Genomic DNA, 24,093 nt, shown 5'->3' on the forward strand with positions numbered 1-24,093 from the left:
ATCACCAAAAAAGGGAAAATCTAACAAAATATACTTGCTTTTTACTTGTTTTTTTTCCTTGCAGAGCCAAAAAAAAGAAGATATTTTGAAAATAATGGTTAACCGATTGTTAACTGAAAGTAATTCAGATTTTTTAAATTTAAAATGATAAAAACTTACTATTTTCATATACTTTATAATTACATACAAACATTAAATTAAGCTTGTGCAATAGACATATGCATGCATGTATTTAGTATTCTCATTTCGCTTGTATTTTCAAATATATGAATGTCATTATAACATTAAGGGCCCTATCATACACCCGGCGCAAGGCGCAACACAATTGTTGTTTTCTAGTTTCAGCTTGGCGCAAGAGTCGTTTTGACGTTTTGCACCACGCTGTTTAAATAGCAAATGCATTTGCGCTCATATGTGCGCCCATAGGCGTTCTGGTCTAAAAAAGGAGGCGTGTTGAGGCGCATTGCTGGTGCGTTGCTATTTTAAGGAAATATAATAGACTATTCTAGACCAGAACAAAGCCGGTCTATTGTCCAGCGCAGAGCGCGTTAGTTGTTCGCCTCACTTATACACTGCTTAATACACACAGGATGTACAGCAATACGCAAATATCTTTACATATGAAAAATAATTCAAATATTAAGAATATATACAGGATATATATAGGATATAAATATAAATGATTAAAATATTGCAAAACATATTATTTTCCAGCCTACATAAATATATAAACCATACTTTCATGCCTTCTTCATCTCAGGGGGCTTTTTCAGTTTATTCATGACAGTTTGCTTTTGTATAATGTTAATATTATTAGCAGTTTTATTTATTATATCCATATTTGTATTTGTTTTATTAAAATCAAGCTTAGATTTGCCCACCTGTAAGGTTTTAGACCATATGGGGCACAGCATGTGTATTAGGATATAACTCAGTTGTTTGAGCACACTTCGTTATTATTGTTCATTTATTCAATTGCTGGAAATTAGAACTGAATTTAGAAATAGTTTTGAAACAAATCTTTGCGCTTAACAAACTAAATTAATTATTTATAGGCTAATTGATATCTGTGTGTGCAAGAAATTTCCCTATCCACGAGAGTGAAAGTGAAAGTAAACAATAAGTAGGCTCATCTCTCATTCTCACGCTGTAGTTGCTCTGTTTAACTGTTTTCTTGCAAGTGAAACGCTCAGTTTTTCCACTTACAAAGTCCACCATGTAAATATGAAAAGCGCTATGGCGCGACGACTCTAAAAGGGAATGTGAGATGAGACTCTGATTGGTTTATTCTCAAAACACACCTATAACTCATTAAGAAAATAAGCTCAACTCTGTTAGACCATGTGCCACAGCGCAAAGCGGATTTTTCTGTCCTTAAAATAGTAAAAGTGGATTCTGACTTGCTCTTAATGCTTTTGCGCCCTGCGCTTTGCACTTTGCGCATGGATTGTCAAAATCGAGCCAGTCACACTGTAAACTAACGACTTTGGGAGGTCGTGCTTTTTCGTACAGTGCCCCTAAGCTATGAAAAAAAATAAACTTCTCAAGACTCACCTTTTTACCGTTGCTTTTAACTTTAACTGATTATTTTTGTTAATTTTATCCTCCATCTGTATTAAATTGTTCATATTTTATTGTTTTATTGTGGTCTTTTTTACTGTTTTTATTGTTTGCCTTGTATGCCTGGAGTGGTTTGGGTCTGAGAAAAGCGCACTATAAATAAAATGCATTATCATTAATATTGTTAAAACTGCAATACTTAATGCTAATAAAATCATGCTGTTTTCAGTGTTTCTTTATTTTTAATTCTTAGGAGAAACATCTAACATGTAGAAACAAAACTGAGTACTAAATGTGGGGAAATAAAAAAGGGTAGCACTTTGTTTTGATGGTCTATTTGAGTATTAGTAGACTGTCTGCTTAATATCTGCTGATACTGCTCCTTTAACAGACATTTAACTGACTAAAAGAAACTTCGCAAATACATGTCAACTTACACTAACCCCAACCACAACCCCAACCTAACAGTCTACCTATAACCTAATGAGAATTAATTGGCATGCAGATGCAATGTAACTTAAATTCAACAAGTAGACCATTAAAATAAAGTATGAGCTAAAAAATATAGGTATCACTTAAATTTAAGGTGTCCTTGTTGCACATGTTCCATGTACTTACTATAGTATTTACAATGATACATAACTGCATGCAATTAACCCCTAACCCGCAGTCTAACCCTAACCATATAGTAAGTACATGTACTTAATTAATATCCTCATGTAATGAGTAGTTACACTGTAACATTTACACCTTAAAATAAAGTGCAACCAAAATGAATAAAGAAACTTAATATGTTTTTCATTTGTGTTTTGTTTTCAGTGTGCCAGCTGTTTATCAGAGTAAATCAAGGCACACAGACTGCATACACTTCAGGACTGCAGTAGGAACATAAAGATTTTTAAAAGCAATACAAAAGAGCAGGAATTCTTTATTATGTATATTAAGTGCTTGTGTGTAACTCTCAGTCAGGTTGATGTCGGTCTGATGGACAGAGTGTGTTTTGTTCTGGATCCTCCTCAGATGATCAAAGGTGATATCATGGTGAGAGACATCTTTCCCTGTCTCTTTCACACTGCACACACATAGACTGGACTGATCTTATGAACCCTGCCTAGTGGATCATCTTTTCTTCTGTTGCTGCAGATTGTGTGTTATCATAAAAATGTTTCCACGAGGACTCAGGAAACATTGTTTCGTGCTCAGTTTCACACTGCTGCTCTGAGTGCAAAACAATTGGCCTTGCAGAAAGAAGACCTGGATCTGGCCAACAAAGGTAACCCGAAGTGTTTTTAGTAAAGTCATTCACATTATTATAACACATATTAGAACCTTCTTAAGTATATCTAGTTGGCATAACTTATTTTTTTCTAGTTATATTAAACTTTATTTATTATTTATTATTTCTGCAACTTAATACTTTATAGTTACTGGAACTTAATTTTTTTAGGTACAGGAACCTAGTATTTATTGTTATGGCAGCTTATTTTTTCTAGTTCTTCAGCTTCATTTTTTAGTTAAATCCCCTTAATTTTGTTAACTGCAATTTCATTTTTTTTAGTTACATCAAGTTAATTTTTGTATGCATTGCAACTTCATTCTTCTAGTTACCCCAACTTAATATTTTTAGTTACTGAAACTTAATTTTTATAGTTACACCAACTTCATTTTTGTACTTGCTGCAACTTAAATTTTTAGCTGCTGCAACCTCATTTTTCTTGTAAATGCAACTTAATATGTCTAGTTACTGCAACTTAATTGTTCTAGCTACTGCAAAACCTGTTAGTTTGACTTAATATTTCTAGTTACTGCAACTTATTTTGTGGTTACTGCAAATTTTGTTAGTGCGGCTTAATATTTCTATTTACTGCATGTCACGATAACCAGCAATCTTACTCTATTGATCGCTGGTTCTCACTAACAACAACCATGGACTACACTTCCGCCTTTGATGGACTACATATTCAGACAATGCACTCCGGTCACACTCACACATGCCTTCTCATCTAGACTGATTACTCGCACCACCTGAGGATTGTCAAAGACTGATTGCAGACACTACTTAAACCACACAGTCACCCTTTCACTCTGCCGCGTCTTGTTAGCTGTATAGTAACACTATAAAGAATATTTCTTGTCTTGTTTACCTGTGTTTAGACCTTAGCCTTGTTAGCCATTTGTCCTAGTCTGCCGCCTGCCTCACGACCTCTTGCCTGTTTTCTGATTACGATTCTGGACTGCCTCTATACACCTGTTTGCACCCGTATTGACCATTGCTTGCCTGAATTTGAATAAACCTGCAAGTGGATCCAAACCTCTGTTGTCGGTGTCACTCCCCTTCATAACACTGCAACTTAATTTTGTTTAGTTACTGCAACTTAATTGTTCTAGTTACTGCAAAACGTGTTAGTGTGACTTAATATTTCTAGTCACTGCAACTTAGTTTTTGTTTAGTTACTGCAACTTAATTGTTCTAGTTACTGCAAATTTTGTTAGTGTGACTTAATATTTCTAGTTTCTGCAACTTAATTTTGTTTAGTTACTGCAACTTAATTGTTCTAGTTACTGCAAAACTTGTTAGTGTGACTTAATATTTCTATTGACTGCAACTTAATTTTGTTTAGTTACTGCAACTTAATTGTTCTAGTTACTGCAAAACGTGTTAGTGTGACTTAATATTTCTAGTTACTACAACTTAATTTTGTTTAGTCACTGCAACTTAATTGTTCTAGTTACTGCAAATTTTGTTAGTGTGACTTAATATTTCTAGTTTCTGCAACTTAATTTTGTTTAGTTACTGCAACTTAATTGTTCTAGTTACTGTAAAACTTGTTAGTGTGACTTAATATTTCTAGTCACTGCAACTTAGTTTTGGTTAGTTACTTAAACTTTTTTATTTTATTTTATTTACTGTGACATCGTTCTAGTTACCTCAACTTATTTTTTTGTAGTTACCGCAAAATAATTTAAACTGAATTGTTGCAGTAATGACACAACTTAATTTCTGTAATCTGTACAGCTTAATTTTCCAAGTTTTTCTAGAAAATTGTGTGATGGTGAACCTGAGTCACTGTTTATTATTTGTTGATGGTAACTAATGCAATAAACACATTACTGAATATGTAAGTGTATGTTAACAAATATTTATTTCCCAACAAAAAAAGATGTTAATTGCTAGGTTATGATAATACATTATTAAATCCATTAGTTTATGTGTAAGTAAATTAATTAAATAAGCTGTTAATGTGAAGAGATGTATTCGAATATAAGTAAGCTAAAATTAGCAAAGATTTTGTAATGATGAACAAATTCATCATTTACCATTAGTTCGTATCAACTAGTGCAGTGGTTCTCTAATTTTTTTTATCAAGTACCATCTCAGAAAAAAAATGGTCTCTCCAAGTACCACCAAAAATGAGCAGTATTGAAATACAGTAGCGTAGTAGGTGCAGTAAAGCATCTAAAACTCTGCACAGTTAAAAAAAAACGTGGCAGATTACCTCAGAAATATAGGCTTTGTGTCATATATGACATATTATATTCATCATTTTTGATAAATTTTGAAATGTGTGTAGCATGGACATGACAAATTTCATTCTTCCGCGTACCACTAAAAGGAAGTCAGTGTACCACTAGTGGTACACGTAACACAGTTTGAGAACCACTAAACTAGTGCATTCACTAACACATTAATGTAGGATTAGCTAACAGTAACCCAGATTAAGAAACTATCATTCACTATAAAAACCCAGCAGGTGTTTGCAGGTCCTAAACTCTAAAAACATTTAGCTACTTTAAAAAAGTGAGTTGCCTTAAAAGTGACAAGTTGATTTACTTGTTAATCTGACTTGTTGCTGTTAAGTTGGCTTGACTTCATTTTTATATTTATGCACATAATTATTATTGTTATATTTTCAGAGTGTGTTTGATTATATAATTTGTATTTAACGTAGTGAAATTCATAGATTTTGGAGACATGTTGATGTTTGACTGTGTTCGTGACTGACCGTGTGAGTGTGCCTTGTGTTTTTAGTAAATAATGACAGACAAGACGCACAACAGATCTGACCCAAACAAATCTGAGAAGGAGACAGACCGTTTCAGACAGACAACTATTTCTGGCATTTTAACCCTTATGCAGAAGAAAAACTGGTCCCACTTAATATTAAGTGGCCTTAACTAATATGTACTTACACAGGAATTAATGTGTTACAATGTACTTATTGTGTAAACACATGTATTTACTGTGTACTTATGCTTGATTAAATACATGTATGTAAATACATCTGTAATTAACTTTTGTAATTACATTTGTAAATACACTGTTGACCATCCCTTACACCTTAACCCACCCTTAAACCTACCCATGCCACCAAACCTGTCCATAACCCAACCTCTATCCTAACTCAAAAGCACCACAAGCGTTCTCAAATACATTATAAACACAGTAAGTACATTGTATTTATTTTTTGATGTAAGTACATAGTAGTTAAGGACACTTAATATAAAGTGGGACTGAAAAACTTAGTCAACATAACCCTAATGAGGATGGACAGAAGAGAAAATATGTGTTGCATAGCGAATGTGCACTTCAGTTACAAGAACATCAGATGTGATTGAGCTTGTATACAGTATTTATGTGCAGCATACTTTTTATTTATTCTCTTTTCCAATCATCATCTGCTTTTGTCTCCATTCAAGACCCAAGATTCCCAGAGAACTGTGTGGTGGAAGTGCTCTTTTCAGAAGTTGCAGACAAAGATCCAACTCTTGCTTCAGGTATTCTAATTTCTTTAATGAAAGATGTTTTATAAGTTCATGTAAGTTTGTTTTCGTGAACTTGTGTATTGTATTGTAGTGAATTAGTTTAGGCTAGGTTTTTATGGTCCTGTGTATACATTCTGCTGTCAATAAGCAACTTTGCAACTATATGTCAACTAGCAGTCACTGGAATATTAGTAGATTGAATGGAATAGTTCACCCAAAAACGAAAGTCCAGTCTCATCGTCATGTCACTCCAAACTTTTCAAGACCTTTGTTCATCTTTGGAGCACAAATTAAGATATTTTAGATGAACTCTAAAGGCTGATTTGTACTTCTGCGTCAAGCGCCGTTGTATGCTACGGCGCTGACGCATAGCCCTTCGCCGTGGCCGTCGGTGTCGCTGACGTGCACCTCTCAAAAAATTTAACTACCCGTTGCAACAACGCGTAGCGCAAGCTCTGTGATTGGTCAGCTTGGTAGCGCTGACAAGTCTGGGCGGACTGAGAGCCGCGCGAATGGTGCGAGCCTGATGGAGCGATTGTTTACAAGTGTGGAGTCCCGTGAAGGAGCTCGGGATGGAAAGTTTTGTTTTGTGTTTACATCATAGTTAAAGTTGTTGCACGTCCGCCAGTTCCTGCCTCAAAATGAGCGAGTTTGAGCCACTTGTACATCCCGGAAGTGTTCAGAAAAAGCAAAACAGCAGCGAAGAAACTCGACACAGAGGAACATTTACACCTCACTGCCAACTAGCGTTTCGGAAGTGTTAATGCAGACCAACAGAGACAGCGCGCAGAAGTATAAATGCACGGCTACGGGCGTTGCATGCGCCGTGGGTTATGCCGGTCACTTGACGCAGAAGTATAAACCAGGCTTAAGAGCTCTCTCATCCTCCATAGACAGAAACAGTCCAGAGACACTCAACCCAAAACTATTGTCCAAACACTTCATGCGACTTCAGTGGTTCAACTGTAATCATACAAAGCTGCATTAACACTTTTCTGTGTGCAATAAACAAGCAAAATACAAAATACGATGACTTCATCTATATCAGGTCATGATCCCGTTTTACATGTTAAAGCGCATAATTTGATTAACATCATTGCATCACCACAATATGCACATTTCGTCTGGAGTTTCATGTTATTTCAGGTCTTTCATTTTTAATTTGTCGACTTTAACTGCAGTTTGGCACTTTCACTTTTATTCAGGAACATTTCATGCATGCCCCCCGTGACAAACAAGATATTGGGAGCGAGTATGAACTGCTGGAAGAGTGTTGTTTTAATAGGATTTGATATCACACACTGTTTGGGAAAAAAAACATGCATTTTGCGATGTAGGTGTCTGTAGTGCTTTACTGACTCGGTAGGTGCAGAGAATAGTCTCAAACAGTCGTGTGTGTATAAACTATGCTGTTGCAAAATGTTCCGAAAAGTCCTACACAACGGTAATAGTTTTGATTGCGGTGTTAACATGTCTGTACTTCACTTCAATATTGCCACTAAAACCGGCATACTCCACATCTTAATTTGATTTCCATTTGGTTCAATTGTGACCTTAATCGGATTAAATTAATCAAAAATTGCTACATGGTAGACTCAAAATCTTAAATCTTAAAGGTGCAGTAGGTGATTGTCTTCAGAAGCATTTTTTTGTGCTGGTTGAAAGTCTCTTCACAGTCTAATAGTAGTGATTACAGTAAATGATCGTATAAATGTATTTATATGTATTTTTAGATTTTGGCATAAAACAAAAAAAAAAAGTTCATCCAATTAAATAGAATTGGACCGACATCTCTCATAATTCCGATAAGTAGCCCAATCTGTCTGTCAGCAAATGGAGACTTGAACAACTGCGCAGCCGTTTGTACGCAGCTCCGCTGACCGCTACGCGTTCACGAGACATCCAGACTCATATATATATCATATATATTCCGATAAATAAAACGGAAATAATTTATAATTTCTTGTGCGGCGCGGTAATGAAAAACTGTACAAAAGCACACACATCCCTCTTAACTGGGTGCTCAGCCAAAAAACGCAAAAGGTGCAAATGAAATATTCATCAAAGGCGGCAACACCAAAGCTCCAAAAATACAAATGTATTAAATTAAAAAGGCTGACACAAAGCGTGCAATGTTTCAAGGCCTTTTTAGTTTAATAAATTTGTGCAGTCCGGTACCAATTAATCCTGGACCTTTTCTGAGTGTGATTTATTAATGACAACATTTTGTAAGTAAAGTAATCTTTTAATGTTTGCTAACACCAACAGATACTGTAGTGACTTTTAGTACCTTTACAATACATTCATTCATTCATTCATTTTCTTGTCGGCTTTTTTAATACGGGGTCGCCACAGTGGAATGAATCGCCAACTTATCTAGCAAGTTTTTACACAGCGGATGCCCTTCCAGCCGCAACCCATCTCTGGGAAACCTTTACAATACATGTCAAAGTATTTTACAAACCCTGACTTAGCAGTTTACTAATGCTCTAATGAAAGTTACTTGTATGGTTAACTGAATATCTATAGCAGATCATCAATATAAATGATTACTTATTGAGTTATAAATAAACATAATGTGTCTTCATTTCAAGACTGTGACCAATGGAGGAGTAGTTTGGCAGTTGTCATTGAAAATGATCTTCCGGATTCACTACAGACCCAGTGGGACTTAAGCGAAAATCTTCCAGCAACAGGTAACACTGGATATCTCCAATTTATAATATTTCTAATGTGGTCTTGAATAGAAGTATATGTGGCTATTATAGGCTGGAACCCTTTGGAAGAGTTAGTTTTAATGATTAAAGTCTTTTCTTAAGACTTTTTCTGCTTATCAAGTTTGTGCTGTAATTTGATCTAAAGTACAGCAAAAACAATACAATTATGAAATATTTTTACTATTTAAAATAGCTGTTTTGGCGGCATGATGGCTTAGTGGTTAGCACTGTTATCTCACAGCAAGAAGGTCGCTAATTCGAGTCCCAGCTGGGACAGTTGGAATTTCTGTGCGGAGCTGGCATGTTCTCCTGATGTTTCCGTGGGTTTCCAACTGCTCCGATTTCCCCCACAGTCCAAAGACGTGAGCTATAGGTGAATTGGATACAAAAACCTTGGCCATAGTGTGTGAATATATGTGTGAATGAGGGTGTATGGGTGATTTCCAGTACTGGGTTGCGGCTGGAAGGGCATCTGCTGCGTAAAACATATGCCAGAATAGTTGTCGGTTCATTCCGCTGTGGCGACCTCTGAAACGGAGACTAAGCCGAAGGAAAATGAATGAATAAATAACTGATTTCCATTTTAATTAATTCATTCATTTTTTTTTCGGCTTAGTCCCTTTGTTAATCTGGGGTCGCCACAGTGGAATGAACCGTTTACTTATCCGAAATATGTTTTGTGCAGTGGATGCCCTTCCAGCTGGAACCCATCTCTGGGAAACACCCATACACACTCATTCACTACGGATAATTTAGCATACCCAATTCACATGAACCGCATGTCTTTGGACTGTGGGGGAAACCGGAGCACCCAGAGGAAACCCATGCGAATGCAGGGAGAACATGCACACAGAAACGCCAATTGACCCAGCTGAGGCTCAAACCAGCGACCTTCTTGCTGTGAGGCGATAGTACTACCTACTACGCCACTGTGTCGCCCATTTTAATAGAATTTATTTCTCATTTTTCATTTTCATTTTTCATTAATTTTTATTTCTAATGCTTGTTTGCTGCTCAAAAAACATAATTAATTAATCAATCAATTAATTAATTAATTAATGTATTTTATTAAGCGCTTTTATTATGTTTTTGTTCTTGTTATTCTTGTTAAAACAGCTAAGTAGAATTCTCTCAGCTTTATATTTACCTATTCTCTCAAACTGCTGGTTAAAAAATGGACAATAGAAAATAACAGACCATTTTGGAAAATAAGAATGTAAAAGTTTTGATATTCATTGGTCATAATCTCAAAAGAAAAAGAAAATTTGCTCACTCACTATTTATTCAGTCCATCACATCATTTTGTCATGGATGATCTCAAGAAAACGGACCCAGTTGCAGCAATGAACCATACAAAGGGGTTTATTGACAGAATAAACCACAAGTAGACACACAAGAGGATGACAAGGTCCCAACGGTAGGGGCAACAACACAGGGAAGCCAGTGGTAGTGACAAGATGGTACTAAAATGAACAGCCAGCCAGGAGTAGGAGCAACAGTGGTCAAAACCAGAGCTAGATCCTGGAGCAAGCCACGTAAACTCCAGACTGGCAGACCAGGGAGGTCAGGACACAGGATAGGACTGGAAAATTGTAATACACAAGGCAGGACAGCAAACAGGCAGCAATAAAATACAATAAAATAATAAAACTAAATCTGAAATAAAATCAAATACTAGAAGAGAGAAAGACTGACTTGAGCAATCTGATAAAACAAAACTGAAATAAAACTTAAAGAGAGTAATTAAACAAATCAAACAACAACAACAAATAATAAATTACGAAGAAGACGGACTGACAGAAAATGGAACAACAATGGTTCTAAGGATAAAAGTAAAATTAGAACACAAAATTAAGGGGCGATATAGTGGCGCAGTAGGTAGTGCTGTCGCCCCATAGCAAGAAGGTCGCTGGTTTGAACCTTGGCTCAGATGGCGAGGAGTTTTTGTGAGGAGTTTGCATGTTCTCCCTGCGTTTACGTGGGTTCCCTCCGGGTGCTCCGGTTACCCCCACAGTCCAAAGACATGCAGTACTGGTGAATTGGGTAGGCTAAATTGTCCGAAGTGTATGAGTGTGTGTGTGGATGTTTCCCAGAGATGGGTTGCAGCTGAAAGGGCATCCGCTGCGTTAAAACCTGCTGGATAAGTTGGCGGTTCATTCCGCTGTGGAGACCCCGGATTAATAAAGGGACTAAGCCGACAAGAAAATGAATGAATGACACAAAATTAAGTAAACACTAGAAACAAACAAAATAAAGTAGTCGCTACAAACAAACAATAAGTAGACAAGTGAACTAGAACAGGCAAGACCAAAAGCTCAGTAAAGATGCAAGGCAAGGATACAAGACATGGAACGAACCAGCAAAGAAATGAGAACACAGCACAATATATAGAACAAAGCACATGAGAGACAGGTGAACACAATCAGGATAACAAGGTCTAAATAAGAGGGCGGGGTAACTGAAAACAAGGAAAGACAAGAGGAGCACATGGCCAACACAAATTAAGACACAGCAATGTAAATAAGCACAGGACAACTTGAGCTGCGTCCCAAATCGCCTACTTATGCACTATTAACGTAATTTGCCGGAATGCTGCGCTGTGTGAACGCAAAAGGAAGATTGCAGGAAAGAGCGCGTGCACGTCTAGAACGTACTGACGTGAGACGTCTGCTTTAGCCAATCAGAACAGTCAGACGCATTCACGTCCGCGCAGTTTATGAGAATAAAAGCCCTAAGCTGCGTCCGAAACCGTATACTTCCATACTATATAGTACGCTAAAATCAGTATGCGAGCCGAGTATTATGTCCGAGTTCATAAGCTGCGTCCCAAATCACATACTTATGCACTATTCTATGCCATTTTGTAGTATAAATAGTGTAAGTAGTGCGTTCACACTGAAAACTCTAAAAATAGTGAGTGTACTTTAATTACCCGGATGATGCACTCATTCAGCCGCTAAAATGAAGTGTGTACTGATGGACACTTCACGCACTCAACAACCGCAGGTTTGCTCACGTAGCGGAAGGGGCGGAGCTATCGGACGCACATGTTGAATAACTTTATTTATTTTGGATGGTGAAAGCAAAATTCTCCTTCAAGAGTCATTATAGCGCCTCCCAATGGTGAATGCGGTTATACTCACGGCAGGTATTATTTGATAATTCGGTTGTTTATTTTACTGATTTGGCGACCGTCAAACGTCATCAAGGAAACGGTTTGAATTTCCGCTCAGTGAAAAAACATTAGTGCTCCATTTGGGACGCCACTACATACATATACTATCCTGTTGAGTGTGTAAGTGCATAAGTGCATAGTGTATAGTGTGCCATTTGGGACGCAGCTATTTATTCACGTCTCTCTTTCTTTCATGCTCTTTCTCATCGTTTCTCAGTCATGAATCATTTCATCATCATAGTCATGAATCACAATTATTCTTTCCGTCCTCTCTTGCATCACGCTGCTCTTCTTTGGATGTCCTCGGGCTGTTGTTTTAACATTTGTGAAACCTCAAATCCGTTTTGCTTTCTGAAATGTTTGTGAAGGCATGTTTCAAACAGATGTGTCTGAATAACTTTGTTACCGTTCTCCAAACACATTCAATGTAACGTCGGATTCACCAACTAACTAATACAGGGCTTGTTTTCATAGTACTTGTTTACATACATAGGCCTCTTGTTGAAGTCTAGTGGTGAAACCATGGGATTGTGGGTATTTATTTTAGGACCGAAAACAAAAGCATGAATGCACAGTGTTTATTTCAGGATGTAAAGAGACATGAAGTCTCTTTAATGGTCTGGTGATTGTCAAGTTTTGGTATGCTACAGGAAACATGATTTACCTCTAATACCGTTATTAAGTCCGGGCACCGTTTGCTGAGGTTAATTAGAACATATGAGACCATACGGGACTGTTCAGGATGGATTGAAAGCTTAACCTCCTACAATAATGCTACAATTCTCATAGTTGACCCTAATCTAATCTTGTTTGACCTGAGGCCTTCAAAACATAATGAGCTCCAAACCAGAGCTGCCAGTTACCGTAGTTTTACCGCAGAGCCATTGCTGTGGCTCTTTCCCTTGGGGTTTTGCAATTACTTTAAATGTTAACGTTGCTGCAGTAAATGAACTGTAGTAAGAGAGAACTGCTTAAAGTATATGATGTTTTGTCCAGGAGCAGCGGGATGAAGCTCAGACATAACAGTCCCGAATGACTCATGTGTTATTCGAGCTGCTTTTAGGGGAGGGTGGGCTAACATTTAGTACCAGTTTCTAATTGAATAGTGCCCTGGAATGAAAACTTGGATATATATTGACATAACTGGATAACACAAGTTTAGTACATGCATGATAATGACATACTGTGAGCCTCAAAAACCTTTGCTTACTTGTTGTCGGGTAAATTAATGTAAATTTCTGGTAACTAAATCAGAACAAAACAGACTCTTTTGATCCAAACTGGATCATTAATATGCACATCCCAGTCTGCTTTTGATTGGCCTCAACATTTCCTTGATACATTAAGACAACAATATTTTTCCTCTTGTTTTTAAGCTTGTACTAAGCATACTATGTAAGTGAGCCTCTAATTTTGAAAACGGGAGAGGCAGAAAGACTAAAAAGGAGCAGTTTTGTGAAGCAGGCAGCTTGTCAGAAGGCAAAATGTCGGATATATGGATTATAGATTTATTCAGAGCCACCCCAATATGCCATAAGGTCTGTTTAGCTGTGTCTTTTGTTAGTTTAACATGTATATTGTGAAGTTTGTAAAGAGGCAACAAACACATGTAGACTGCTAAGTGTTTAATGCACATTTATACATCTTGTAATATCCGTTAGCTTTTAGTAATTTTACTAAAGTGAAAGGACACCAATAAATACCATTTACTTATTTAGATATAATAGATATTTATTCCTGTCTGTTTTCATAAATATTACATTTTCAAAATACTGCTCTGAATACATCTCTGTCAGTCTCTATAGTTGAGTATAATTATGATTTAGCCTATATTTCATCCAAAATACAATTCAGTAGAGGTGTGAACCTATACTGGTCTCACGGTTCGATTCGGTTACGACTATCATGCCATCGATTCGGTTTAATTTGATATCTCTTTGCATCACGGTGCATTGACGATGCTTTCCATACACAGTTTTATATTTTGGGGGGAGGCTATAACAAGCTGTCTGTATAAACACACAGCACCACACTGTCTCTCATTCACACACATACACAAACATAGACAGCACCAAACAAACAAATACACACACACACACACACACACACACACACTTAAGCCCTCGCAATATGCGTTTAGCCGGAAGAGTTCGCGCTGAGCGGAGCAAAAAAAAAAACTTACTGAGAGCTTCGCGCGAGCTCTCCTGGCTAAATGCATATTGCGAGGGCTTGGGAGCAGGGTCATAATGTCGAGCGAAAAAAAACAAAGAATAGGATAGCTGTGAAACATAACCAGCCTTGTCTTTTTGTAGGAAACACACTTTAGATCTTTTTAGGGTAAGAGGTTTTTGAGTTATTGCCGCTATAACTGAATGTGTGTCAGGAATATCGTAAACAAAACCAACTGAACCGCGCTCATTTCTGGCGCTCCTCTGGATATACAGCGCCCCTACCATTTGTCTATATTGCCTATGCCAAGGGCTGGCCCTGAGTTGGCTCCTGAGTGTTGTAAATACCGGCGCTCACCTCCCTCCCGACAGAGCGCATAGGAGATAAATGACATCAGTACATAATAACCGGTTATGATTATTACTGAACCGATACTGAATTGTCCACGTCTGCATCGCGGTGCACCGAAAAAACTATTAATTTTGACACCCCTACAATTCAGTAGTATTCTACAATGTTGAAGTGCACTTGTTTTTGCGATTGTTTTAAAACTTTTGATTCAGTTACCTAGGGGAGAAATGACTAGGAATAATAAACGACAGAAAACGGTCAAACTACTTCCTCTACAAACGAGTTTGTTCATCACTATACAGACAAAATATAAAAATATATTCTTAGATAATAATTATACTCTATACTGCTCAGTGAGCGCCATCTTTCAGATTAGACCAAGGTCCTGACTCTCTGTGGTTCGTAAAAATCCCAGGATGTTCTTCGAAAAAAGGAGTAGGGGTTTAACTCCCTGCATCCTCGTCAAATTTGCCCACTGGCCTCTGTCCATCATGGCCTCCTAATCATCCCCATATCATAATTGGCTTCATCACTTTGTCATCTCTCCACCAATCAGCTGGGATGTGGTGTGCAGTCTGGTGCAATATGGCTGCTGTCGTGTCATCCAGGTGGATGCTGCACACTGGTGGTGGATGAGGAGATTCTCTCATTGTGTAAAAGTGCTTTGAGTGTCCAGAAAAGAACTATATAAATGTAAGGAATTATAATTATTATAATTATAATAAGAAAACATGAATGGAATTGAATGAGACTGGAAGTCTCAAGCCAAAAAGATTGAAATGGCTTGCGCACGCTTGTACATGAAGAATACGATCAAGACAAAAGGGAAGCAAATGTATCAGTAATGACAGCCATAATCGTCTTGTGTAGTTTAATGTAATGTGGTGCCTTTTGTTGGTGGTCAATGTATCTTTTAAAGGGCACTTATGGTGAAAAATCTACTTTTCAAACTATTTGGATAGTCATATGTGTATATATAGTGTATAGACCATCATATTGGGGTGATATAAACACACCCAGTCCTTTTTTTCAATTTAACAACATAAAAACGGTGGACCAATTAGAGCGGTTTTCAGACCGACCACAACTTTACGTAGGAGTGCGGTAACCCTGCCCACCCAATTGATTGACAGCTGCGCGCATTAACATGTCCCGGTAGTCACGTGTATCTGTAAACAAGACCAGGCAGACATACGCAAAGAAACCAGGAATAAAAGGTCTGTTCTGTTCGCTAGGATCAGCAATCATCATCAAATGTGATTAAGAGTGAGTTTTACATGTTTAAAGTGTTTTAAAACAGTGCACGTGTGTAATTAATTACAATGATTTACTTCAGCTTTACTTCATTAGCACAGCCGCGTGTCAGAACAATTATAAAAGAAGACGCTTCAATCCCGGTTTGTGGAAGTTAAATCAGGTTTATTTTGTACACTAGCATAACAGATATCCACACAGTACTGGAGGTTAGCCTGTATCCTGTCACATTTGAGTGCAAAAACAGTGCTAAGCTAAGCGCGCTCTGTCTGTCTGCCTGCCTGTGTGTGTGTGTGTGTGTCAGCTGCGGTGTGCGTGTGTATCTCTGTGTGTGTGTGTGTGTGTGTGTGTGTGTTTGTTTGTGTGTGTGTGTGTGTGTGTGTGTGTGTGTGTGTGCGCGAACTTTGAAACGATATTGTGTGTGACTCATCAATGCAACTTCACAATACTGATTAGTAAAGATTAGTTCTTACAATAGTATTTTTAACAAACGCTAAGTGAAACCTTCTTCCTTTAAGTCTGTCTGTTGTCTGACGCAGCTGAGGGAGGAGATTAAAGCACGCGGGAAGGCACCAAAAAACAGTATGCGGGAAAGACTCGTCTTAAAGGCGCAGTACATCAAAACCACCCCCTGCTGGAAAACAGTATAAAACAGCATCTTGTAAATGGTATATTGAAAAATCTGATGGGTGTTTTGAGCTTATACTTTATATACACATTCTTGAGACGCAAAAGACTTATATTAAATCTGAAAAAAAGGGGTAACCTAGGAGCCGTTTAAACGATTTTATTCATCTAATCATACAAAAAATGTGTTAAACTACAAGATGAAAGCTTCATGTTTAGTTATGCTTTATGAATAGCTAAATATTTAATAGTAAATTAGTACAAAAATATTAGTGGAGTCAAAACGTCATGCAGATCACTGTGTTATTGTCTTTACTTGGTAAGTAATTGTAAAGTTAGTAGCGTTTCCCTGGGTGCAATTTGGTATTGCATGCATGCCTTGTGATCAAGATTGTGACAGTAAAGTATGCTTTGTAGCAACTGAATCAGTTTGATGGAAAGCAAGACTTCTTATCTCACAGCATTTTGCTTTCCAAGTAAATGTATCTTCAGTTAAGAATCTTTGTACATTTGCAATGGAAAACAAGACAAAATGCTGATGAACATAACTTTTTTTTTGCTATTTTGATGAGAAATTTAGTAAAGTTATTGCCATGTTAATATAGAGTTTATGAGTCACTCCATAAGCTGCTTTTTTTCTTGTTTTGTATAATGAAATTAGATATAATTAAGAAATTTTAAAGTAATTAAGTATTTAGATTTGTTCTCTTGCATTTTTTATGTGTCTATTCAACTCTCCGTGTCCTCTTTTTACATTTACATTTTGAGGACTTAAAATTGCATTGTGTTCTCTTTTAAATATTCATGAAATCTTTCCTTTGTTTTAAAGAATGTCTTTTAAACTTCCTGAATTACCTTTATAAATCTGCAGAAATCCTGATTGACTTCTGTTTATACCAATACAATAGTATTAGGCTATTTTAAGTTTTTAAGTTTTAAAGATAAGTCAAACAAGATTTCTGCATTTACAATTGAATTCAGAATTATTAGCCCCCTGAATTACTGCTTGTTTATTTTTCCCCCAATTTCTATTTAACAGAGTTTTTTTCAACACATTTCTGAACATAATAGTTTTAATAACTCATTTCTATTAATGAATTTATTTTATCTTTGCCATGATGACAGTGAATAATATTTGACTAGATATTTTCAAGACACTTCTAAACAGCTTGAAGTGACATTTAAAGGCTTAACTAGGTTAATTAGGTTAACTAGGCTGGTTAGGGTAATTAGGCAAGTTATTGTGTAACAATGAAATTTACCTCTATCAGGATAATCTCCACAGAATTTTTGTTCAAGGGAAACTTAGGGCCCTATCATACACCCGGCGCAAGGCACGGCGCAATACTTCTTTGGTAGTTTCAGCTTGGAGCAAGAGTCGTTTTGAGGCGTTGCGCTACGCTGTTTAAATAGCAAATGCATTAGCGCTCAGATGTGCGCCCATAGGCGTTCTGGTCTAAAAAGGAAGGCGTTCTGAGGGGGACTGGTGAAGCATTGCTATTTTGAGAAACTATCATTCATATTTATATTTGTTTTATTAAAAACAAGCTTAGATTTGCCCACCTGTCAGGTTTTAGACCATATGGGGCACAGCATGTGTTTTAGAATATAACTCAGGTTTTTGAGCACACTTCGTTATTGTTGTTCATTTATTCGTTTGCTGGAAATTAGAACTGAATTTAGAAATAGTTTTAAAATGAATATTTGCGCTTAACAAATGCAATTATTATTTGTAGGCTAATTGTCTGTGCGTAAAGGTTTCCCTATCCAAGAGCAAAAGTGATCCAATATCTCTCATTCTCACGCAGTAGATGCTCTGTTTAACAGTTTTCTGTTAAAAAAACAGTCAACTGTTAACTGTTTGCTAGTGAAATGCTCAGTTTTTCCACTTAGACTTACTTTACGTCCTGTAAATAGCGAATGCGCTCTTGGCGCGACGCAGCTGGCTCTTAAAGGGGTCGAGAGATGAGACTCTAATTGGTTTATTCTCAAAGCACACCTATAACTCATTAAGAAAATAAACTCAACCCTTTTAGACCATGCGCCACGGCGCAAAGCCAATTTTCCCGTCCGTAAATTAGCAAAAATGCATTCTGACACGCCCTGAAAGCGTTTGCGCCCTGCGTTTTGTGCATGGACCGACAAAATAGAGCCCTTAAACTTAAAAAACCTTAAACGTTTTAACTTAAAATGTTTAAACTTTAAAATAAAACACTATAAATGTGTTGGAATAATAGTGTATATAGTAGCATAATTGACCACAACTAGTGTTAAAAGAGAAATATCAAGGAAAATAAGTAAATTTTAATTAACCGGTTTCCATTTTAATGCTATTTTAAAAATAAAATCACGGTGGCTTCATCTTAACCCCACCTTCCCCCAAACACATCATTAAATTATGTAAGTTAACCCCCTCAGAGGCCAGAACGTAGTGAGTGTTTAACTCCCTGAAACTGAACTTTGTTCTCCTTGTCCATTTTAAAGATCACTGATCAGGCAAGCTGCACTTGTTTTGTTGCCCTCTTGCTTCTCTCCGCGCAAAATTCTACTATTGTAGAGCTCAGAATCGGAAATTCCAAGGCAGGATATTTAAAGTCTGGGAGTTTCTTTTTCACAGCTGTAAAAAAAACTCAATCCCAACAGCAGTTTATAATGTGTATGTGCATGCATGCGTGTGTGTGTCAAATGGGACTGAGGCTTGATGCACATCTGGTTGTGTGATTCGGCCCCGAGCAGCCGTGTAATTTAGAGATACCTCATAGTTGGAGCACCAACAGCCTTTACAATTTACAATACATAAACTCAAATATAGAATTACACACAAACACACGCTTGCATGTCTGTAATTATTGCCAGTCGCAGCGACAAACAGTCTGAAGGAATCCCATACTGCTGCTCGAGCTCAGTTTTATCTTTCGTTTCCTTTCTCTCAATCTCTCTTTCATCATGCGCCTTTTCTTTTCACCCTAGTACTCTTGTTCTTCAGTACACCACTCTTATCTCTCGCTGTCTCTTTTTCTCTCCACCCACACATAGCTCCGCCCTTGTGTTTACATTCCCCACTCCATATTTGGAGGGCTCAAGGTCCTCCGAGCGTCCGTTTGCTCTCTACAACAAGCATGTGTGTGTGAGTGTGTGTGCATGTGTGTGTGTGTACAGCTGTATTCAGAGGAGCGTTGGCTGAGTGGATCGGAATAATGCTTCCCAAGCCAGGATTTTCCCTTACACCCAGGAGAGGCACCTGAAAGGGGTTACCTGTGTGTGAAGGTAGAGAGAAAGAGAGGGAGAGCAGTACTGTAAGAGGGAAAAGGGAGGAGGGTAAACAGGGGAAAGAGATTGACTGAGGGAAAGAAAGAAGAAGAGGAGGAAAGAAAAGGAGACTCAGGGGAGCTGTTATCACCTAATGGGAAAGAATGCAAGCTGCGTTTCTGTTTAAAACTGTGTGAAGAATGAGAAAGCATGCGGGACAAAATGGGAACAGTCGCCTGCAGGATAAACACGGTCAGGACTGCTTGCTTTTTTTTTCCCCCTTCTGCTTTACTTTATTGATTCAAGAAATATTGGTTTGGGTTTGTTTTTCATGTTGTAGCAGGTCTTTCTTTTCACTTTGGGGCATTTTTGTCTTGGTTTTCAAGTCATCTGTTGTCCTCTCGGATACCTTTGGGGTCTGGTTTGAGAGGATGTTTCTGGAAAGCATTAGGTTCGTGACGCTCCACGCAGTTTTGAAGCTGTGTGTGGTGGGATTTACTTTCAGCAGCATTTTGGTTGATTTATTTTCAGAGTTGTCGAGAGCTCTTGTTATGAGTGAATGCAGTTGGGCTTCATTCATTGGGGAAGGTTAAAAGTAAGTCATTTTTTTTAAAGTGCTTTAGAGAGTTTAAAAGAAGTGCTTTTGATGTGCAAAATACTTTGGAGAAACTTCTGGAGATTGGAGAACACTAAAAGATATTTTGTTAGTGATTCTTTTACTCGTTTTGTCAGTCAAAATCAAAGTCAAAGTTAAGGTTGTTGTCGTGTTTTTTTTTTTACTCAATGCTAAGCAATTCATTGATCTCTTTGAAGCGCTGACCTTGTTAGTTTTGATTGATTGATCTATTAAATGCTTAGCTAATAATGAGGTTTGTGTGATAGTTTGATGACCATTGAACTCCAGTTGTTGGATGTTTGTGTGTGTGTGTGTGTGTGTGTGTGAGAGCTGCCAGCTGTGGCGTTTTTATCATGCATGCCTGGTATTTGGATTTCAGCCTCCTGAGACTAGAGAAGCTTTAGGGGTTTAGTCAACAAAAAATGAATCTGTGTTTTTCACCGGTACTTGGGTGGTGGATTTGTCATATTCTGATTGGATTTTTGGTGTATGCCCTGGGATTAAGAACTTTGGTTTATGTACGCAATGTGTTCATGGGATACTTTTGAGGTAGAACGTGGCTGTGTTATGGTGACAGGTTTATGCGGTGTGGGTTGTAGTCAACAGCGGCTGCAGATATATGTGGGTACTTTTAAATAGAAATACAATGTGAGAGCATTAACTGTATGCATGCAAGTGCATTGACTCTTTTTAGTGTTAGTGTATTTTAGTAGTTAAAGGGATAGTTCATCCAATAATGAACATTTGCTGTCAATATAGTCTGTGACAGACCGTCCATGATAATGATTTTTGAGTTGAGTTTTAGCTGAAACTGAGGTCAGTAGATTTGTTTGTGTGTCTTAACATTGACTTGACATTTTTGAATTACTAAACACAAATTTGTTTTATAAAAAATCATCAAATATTTTCCCATGGATTTATATTTTTTATGGTTTTTATTAGTTTTATATATATATATATATATATATATATATATATATATATATATATGCCTGTTTGTGTTTTGTTTTTTGTTTTGTCTAAAAATTATATTTATGGACTTTACATTTTTTGAAACATAATTTTTCACCAAAATCAGCTAATATTTTCACATGGATTTATAGTTCAGGTGTGCGTTTCCCAAACACTGACGTAACTCGCGGCTGAACCATCATTTTATGATCAATTGGGAAAAGAACGATGAATTGACGAGTGTTTCCCAAAACCCGTAGTTTCTCTGTTGTAGATCCATCGCTTGAACCACGTTAGTTTTAACATAAAATGCCCATAATGATGCTCTAAACGGGGTGGTACCAACTTCTTCTTCTTAGAGAAGAACCCCATCATTTCTTTGTGCAAATTATATCGTTTTAAAAAATCCAATATTAGTTTTGGTAAAACATGCACTCGTTTTTCATATAAATTAAAATATATGTAAATGGCACATATAGGAAAGGCCAGATGGAATCTGCGGACTTTTTTGCTATTTCTACGGAGAATTTTGGTAAAAATTTGCGGATTTCTGCGGAATTGTTTTGGGAGTATCATAACTAAAACCTTAATATGTGGATTAAAAAGTAATGTCTTTTTAACTTTTATTTAATGTTTAAAATAAAAATCCAATTAGATTCACTTTATTTGGTAAACAAAGCAAGTCACTCATATAATATATCTACTAAAAGACAGAAAATATTACTGTACAAACTGCATTGTACATAAATCAGTTGAACATTTTCATATTAGTCAATAATATTACTGTAATTATTTTAAAAACTGAATAAATATAGATTTACACACATTTACTCAAGTAAATAAACAGAATTAATGATGGGCTAAAAATCTGCAGAATTCTGCATGCAGTTTCCATGTGGGCCTACATATAGGGGCTATGTTTGCTTTACTAATATTATTGAGAATATTCTATAGTCTATTCTAAAACATAAAATCACTTACGAAAAGCTAACACATATTCTACTTTCATATATAAATCATACATAAGAAATGAGGCGATTTATTAAGAAATAAAATTTAACATTTATTATTTATTAGGAAATGAAAAAAATCACACGTTGATGATGATGATGATGATTATTATTATTATTATTATTAAGTAGGATATAGTTTATTTATTTTTAATTTTTTGAAAAGTCTAAAGTAAAAGTTTTTTGTGAAGTCTTTTACAATTTGACACATGCAAACCACTGCAGAAATGTTCTAACCAACAGGCCCAAAAAAATAAATAAATCAGCTTATATTTTGCCACAGTGTCATAACTACCACATTAAACTTCATAAAAAAAAGTCCTGGTCAAAACAAAAGTTTTTCTTGAAAGTTACTCTGTAAAACCCAACAGTCAACTTTATCAAATGAAATGAGTGTAATTCAATTCAATTCAGCTTTATTTGTATAGCGCTTTTACAATGTAGATTGTGTCAAAGCAGCTTCACATAAATGGTCATAGTAACTGGATCAGGATGGTTCAGTTTTTAGTGTTTAAGTTCAGTTCAGTTTAGCTCAGTTCAGTGTGGTTTGAAATCATTACTGAGAGTCCAAACACTGAAGAGCAAATTCATCGATGCTTAGCTTTACAGATCCTGAACCATGCAAGCCAGTGGCGACAGCCGAGAGGGAAAAATCTTCACCAATAGGAGAGTGACGAAAAAAAAAACCTTGAGAGAACCAGACTCAGTTCGGCACGACCATTTTTATTTCTCCGCTGGCCAAAAGTCTTGTGCAGAGCTTCAGTCTCATTCAGCCTCAGCGAAGACTCGTCTGTCCCTTGAGCATCACTGGAATCAGTCTCATGCTCCATGACCAACAGCGCAGCAGCAGCAGCTCAGGATACGGCCTGGTCCTGGATATGGACACCTTGGGATCATCTCATCGCTGGTCTTGGATCCAATCAGTGCATAATCTGAGGACCTCGGGATGATGCCCAGGTGGAAATGGAGAATAAAGAGAATAATTAGCGTAGCTGCTGTTCATAGTGTATATAAACAAGATGTAGAAACTTGCTTTACTAAACAGATAGGTCTTTAATCTAGTTTTGAACTGAAAGAGTGTGTAGTGTAGTTAACTTAAAATTAATTCTACTCATTTGAAAAGAGTTTTGAACTAAGTGTTGAAGGTAATGAGTTAATTAAATACCTTATTACTTCAACTTAATTGGAGTAAGCTCGCGGTACTCATATAGATTAGTTGTTTAAGTCAAATGGTTTGTAGCAATCGGTTTCCTCAAAAGGTTTGAGTTCCCTTAACTTACTTGGTTTTGCAGTACTCTGTTAATTTGAGTTCTCTTCATTTATTGGGTTTTACTGTGCTCAAATTGTTTCATTTACTCAAATAAATTAAGTTCAAAGTACTATTTAGGATTAGTTTTTGAACTTAAATGGTTTGTTGCAATCGGTTTCCTCAAATGGTTTCAGTTACCTTAACTTATTGGGTTTTACAGTGTAGAGATATTTAGGTCTTTGTCAGGACGAGTAGAAACATCGAAAAAATCAGGGCTTTACTGATGTATTTTATGTTGTATGATAATTCATGAAAATATATTGAGCTTGAGTTTACAACAGATCTTATTTCAGATGTTTTACCACAAACCCCTTCCAAACCCATAACCTTCATGACGGTGA

General features: G+C 36.8%; 2 protein-coding genes across 15 annotated transcripts in view; one reads left to right on the forward strand and one right to left on the reverse strand.

Annotated features, from left to right (window-relative positions):
* Positions 1-24,093, reverse strand: part of dsc2l (desmocollin 2 like) — a 1,349,056-nt gene that overhangs the window by 605,019 nt on the left and 719,944 nt on the right. The gene's annotated exons all lie outside the window — the stretch shown is intronic.
* tns3.2 (tensin 3, tandem duplicate 2) overlaps positions 1-24,093 on the forward strand; it is an 817,627-nt gene that overhangs the window by 21,127 nt on the left and 772,407 nt on the right. For 11 of the 13 annotated variants that reach the window (XR_015517992.1, NM_001443983.1, XM_087297829.1 and 8 more), the window contains 5 exon segments: positions 2,380-2,440; positions 2,526-2,601; positions 2,704-2,833; positions 6,259-6,336; positions 8,919-9,020. Coding sequence is in view for 11 of the 13 variants with exons in the window: in NM_001443983.1 (NP_001430912.1) it covers positions 2,380-2,440; positions 2,526-2,601; positions 2,704-2,833; positions 6,259-6,336; positions 8,919-9,020 (447 nt within the window). In the remaining 2 variants the exon portion in view is untranslated. 13 annotated transcript variants of the gene reach the window in all.

The sequence above is a fragment of the Danio rerio genome, chromosome 20 (assembly GCF_052040795.2).
Source record: "Danio rerio strain M-AB ecotype USA chromosome 20, GRCz13ab, whole genome shotgun sequence".
Taxonomy (NCBI): Eukaryota; Metazoa; Chordata; class Actinopteri; order Cypriniformes; family Danionidae; genus Danio; species Danio rerio.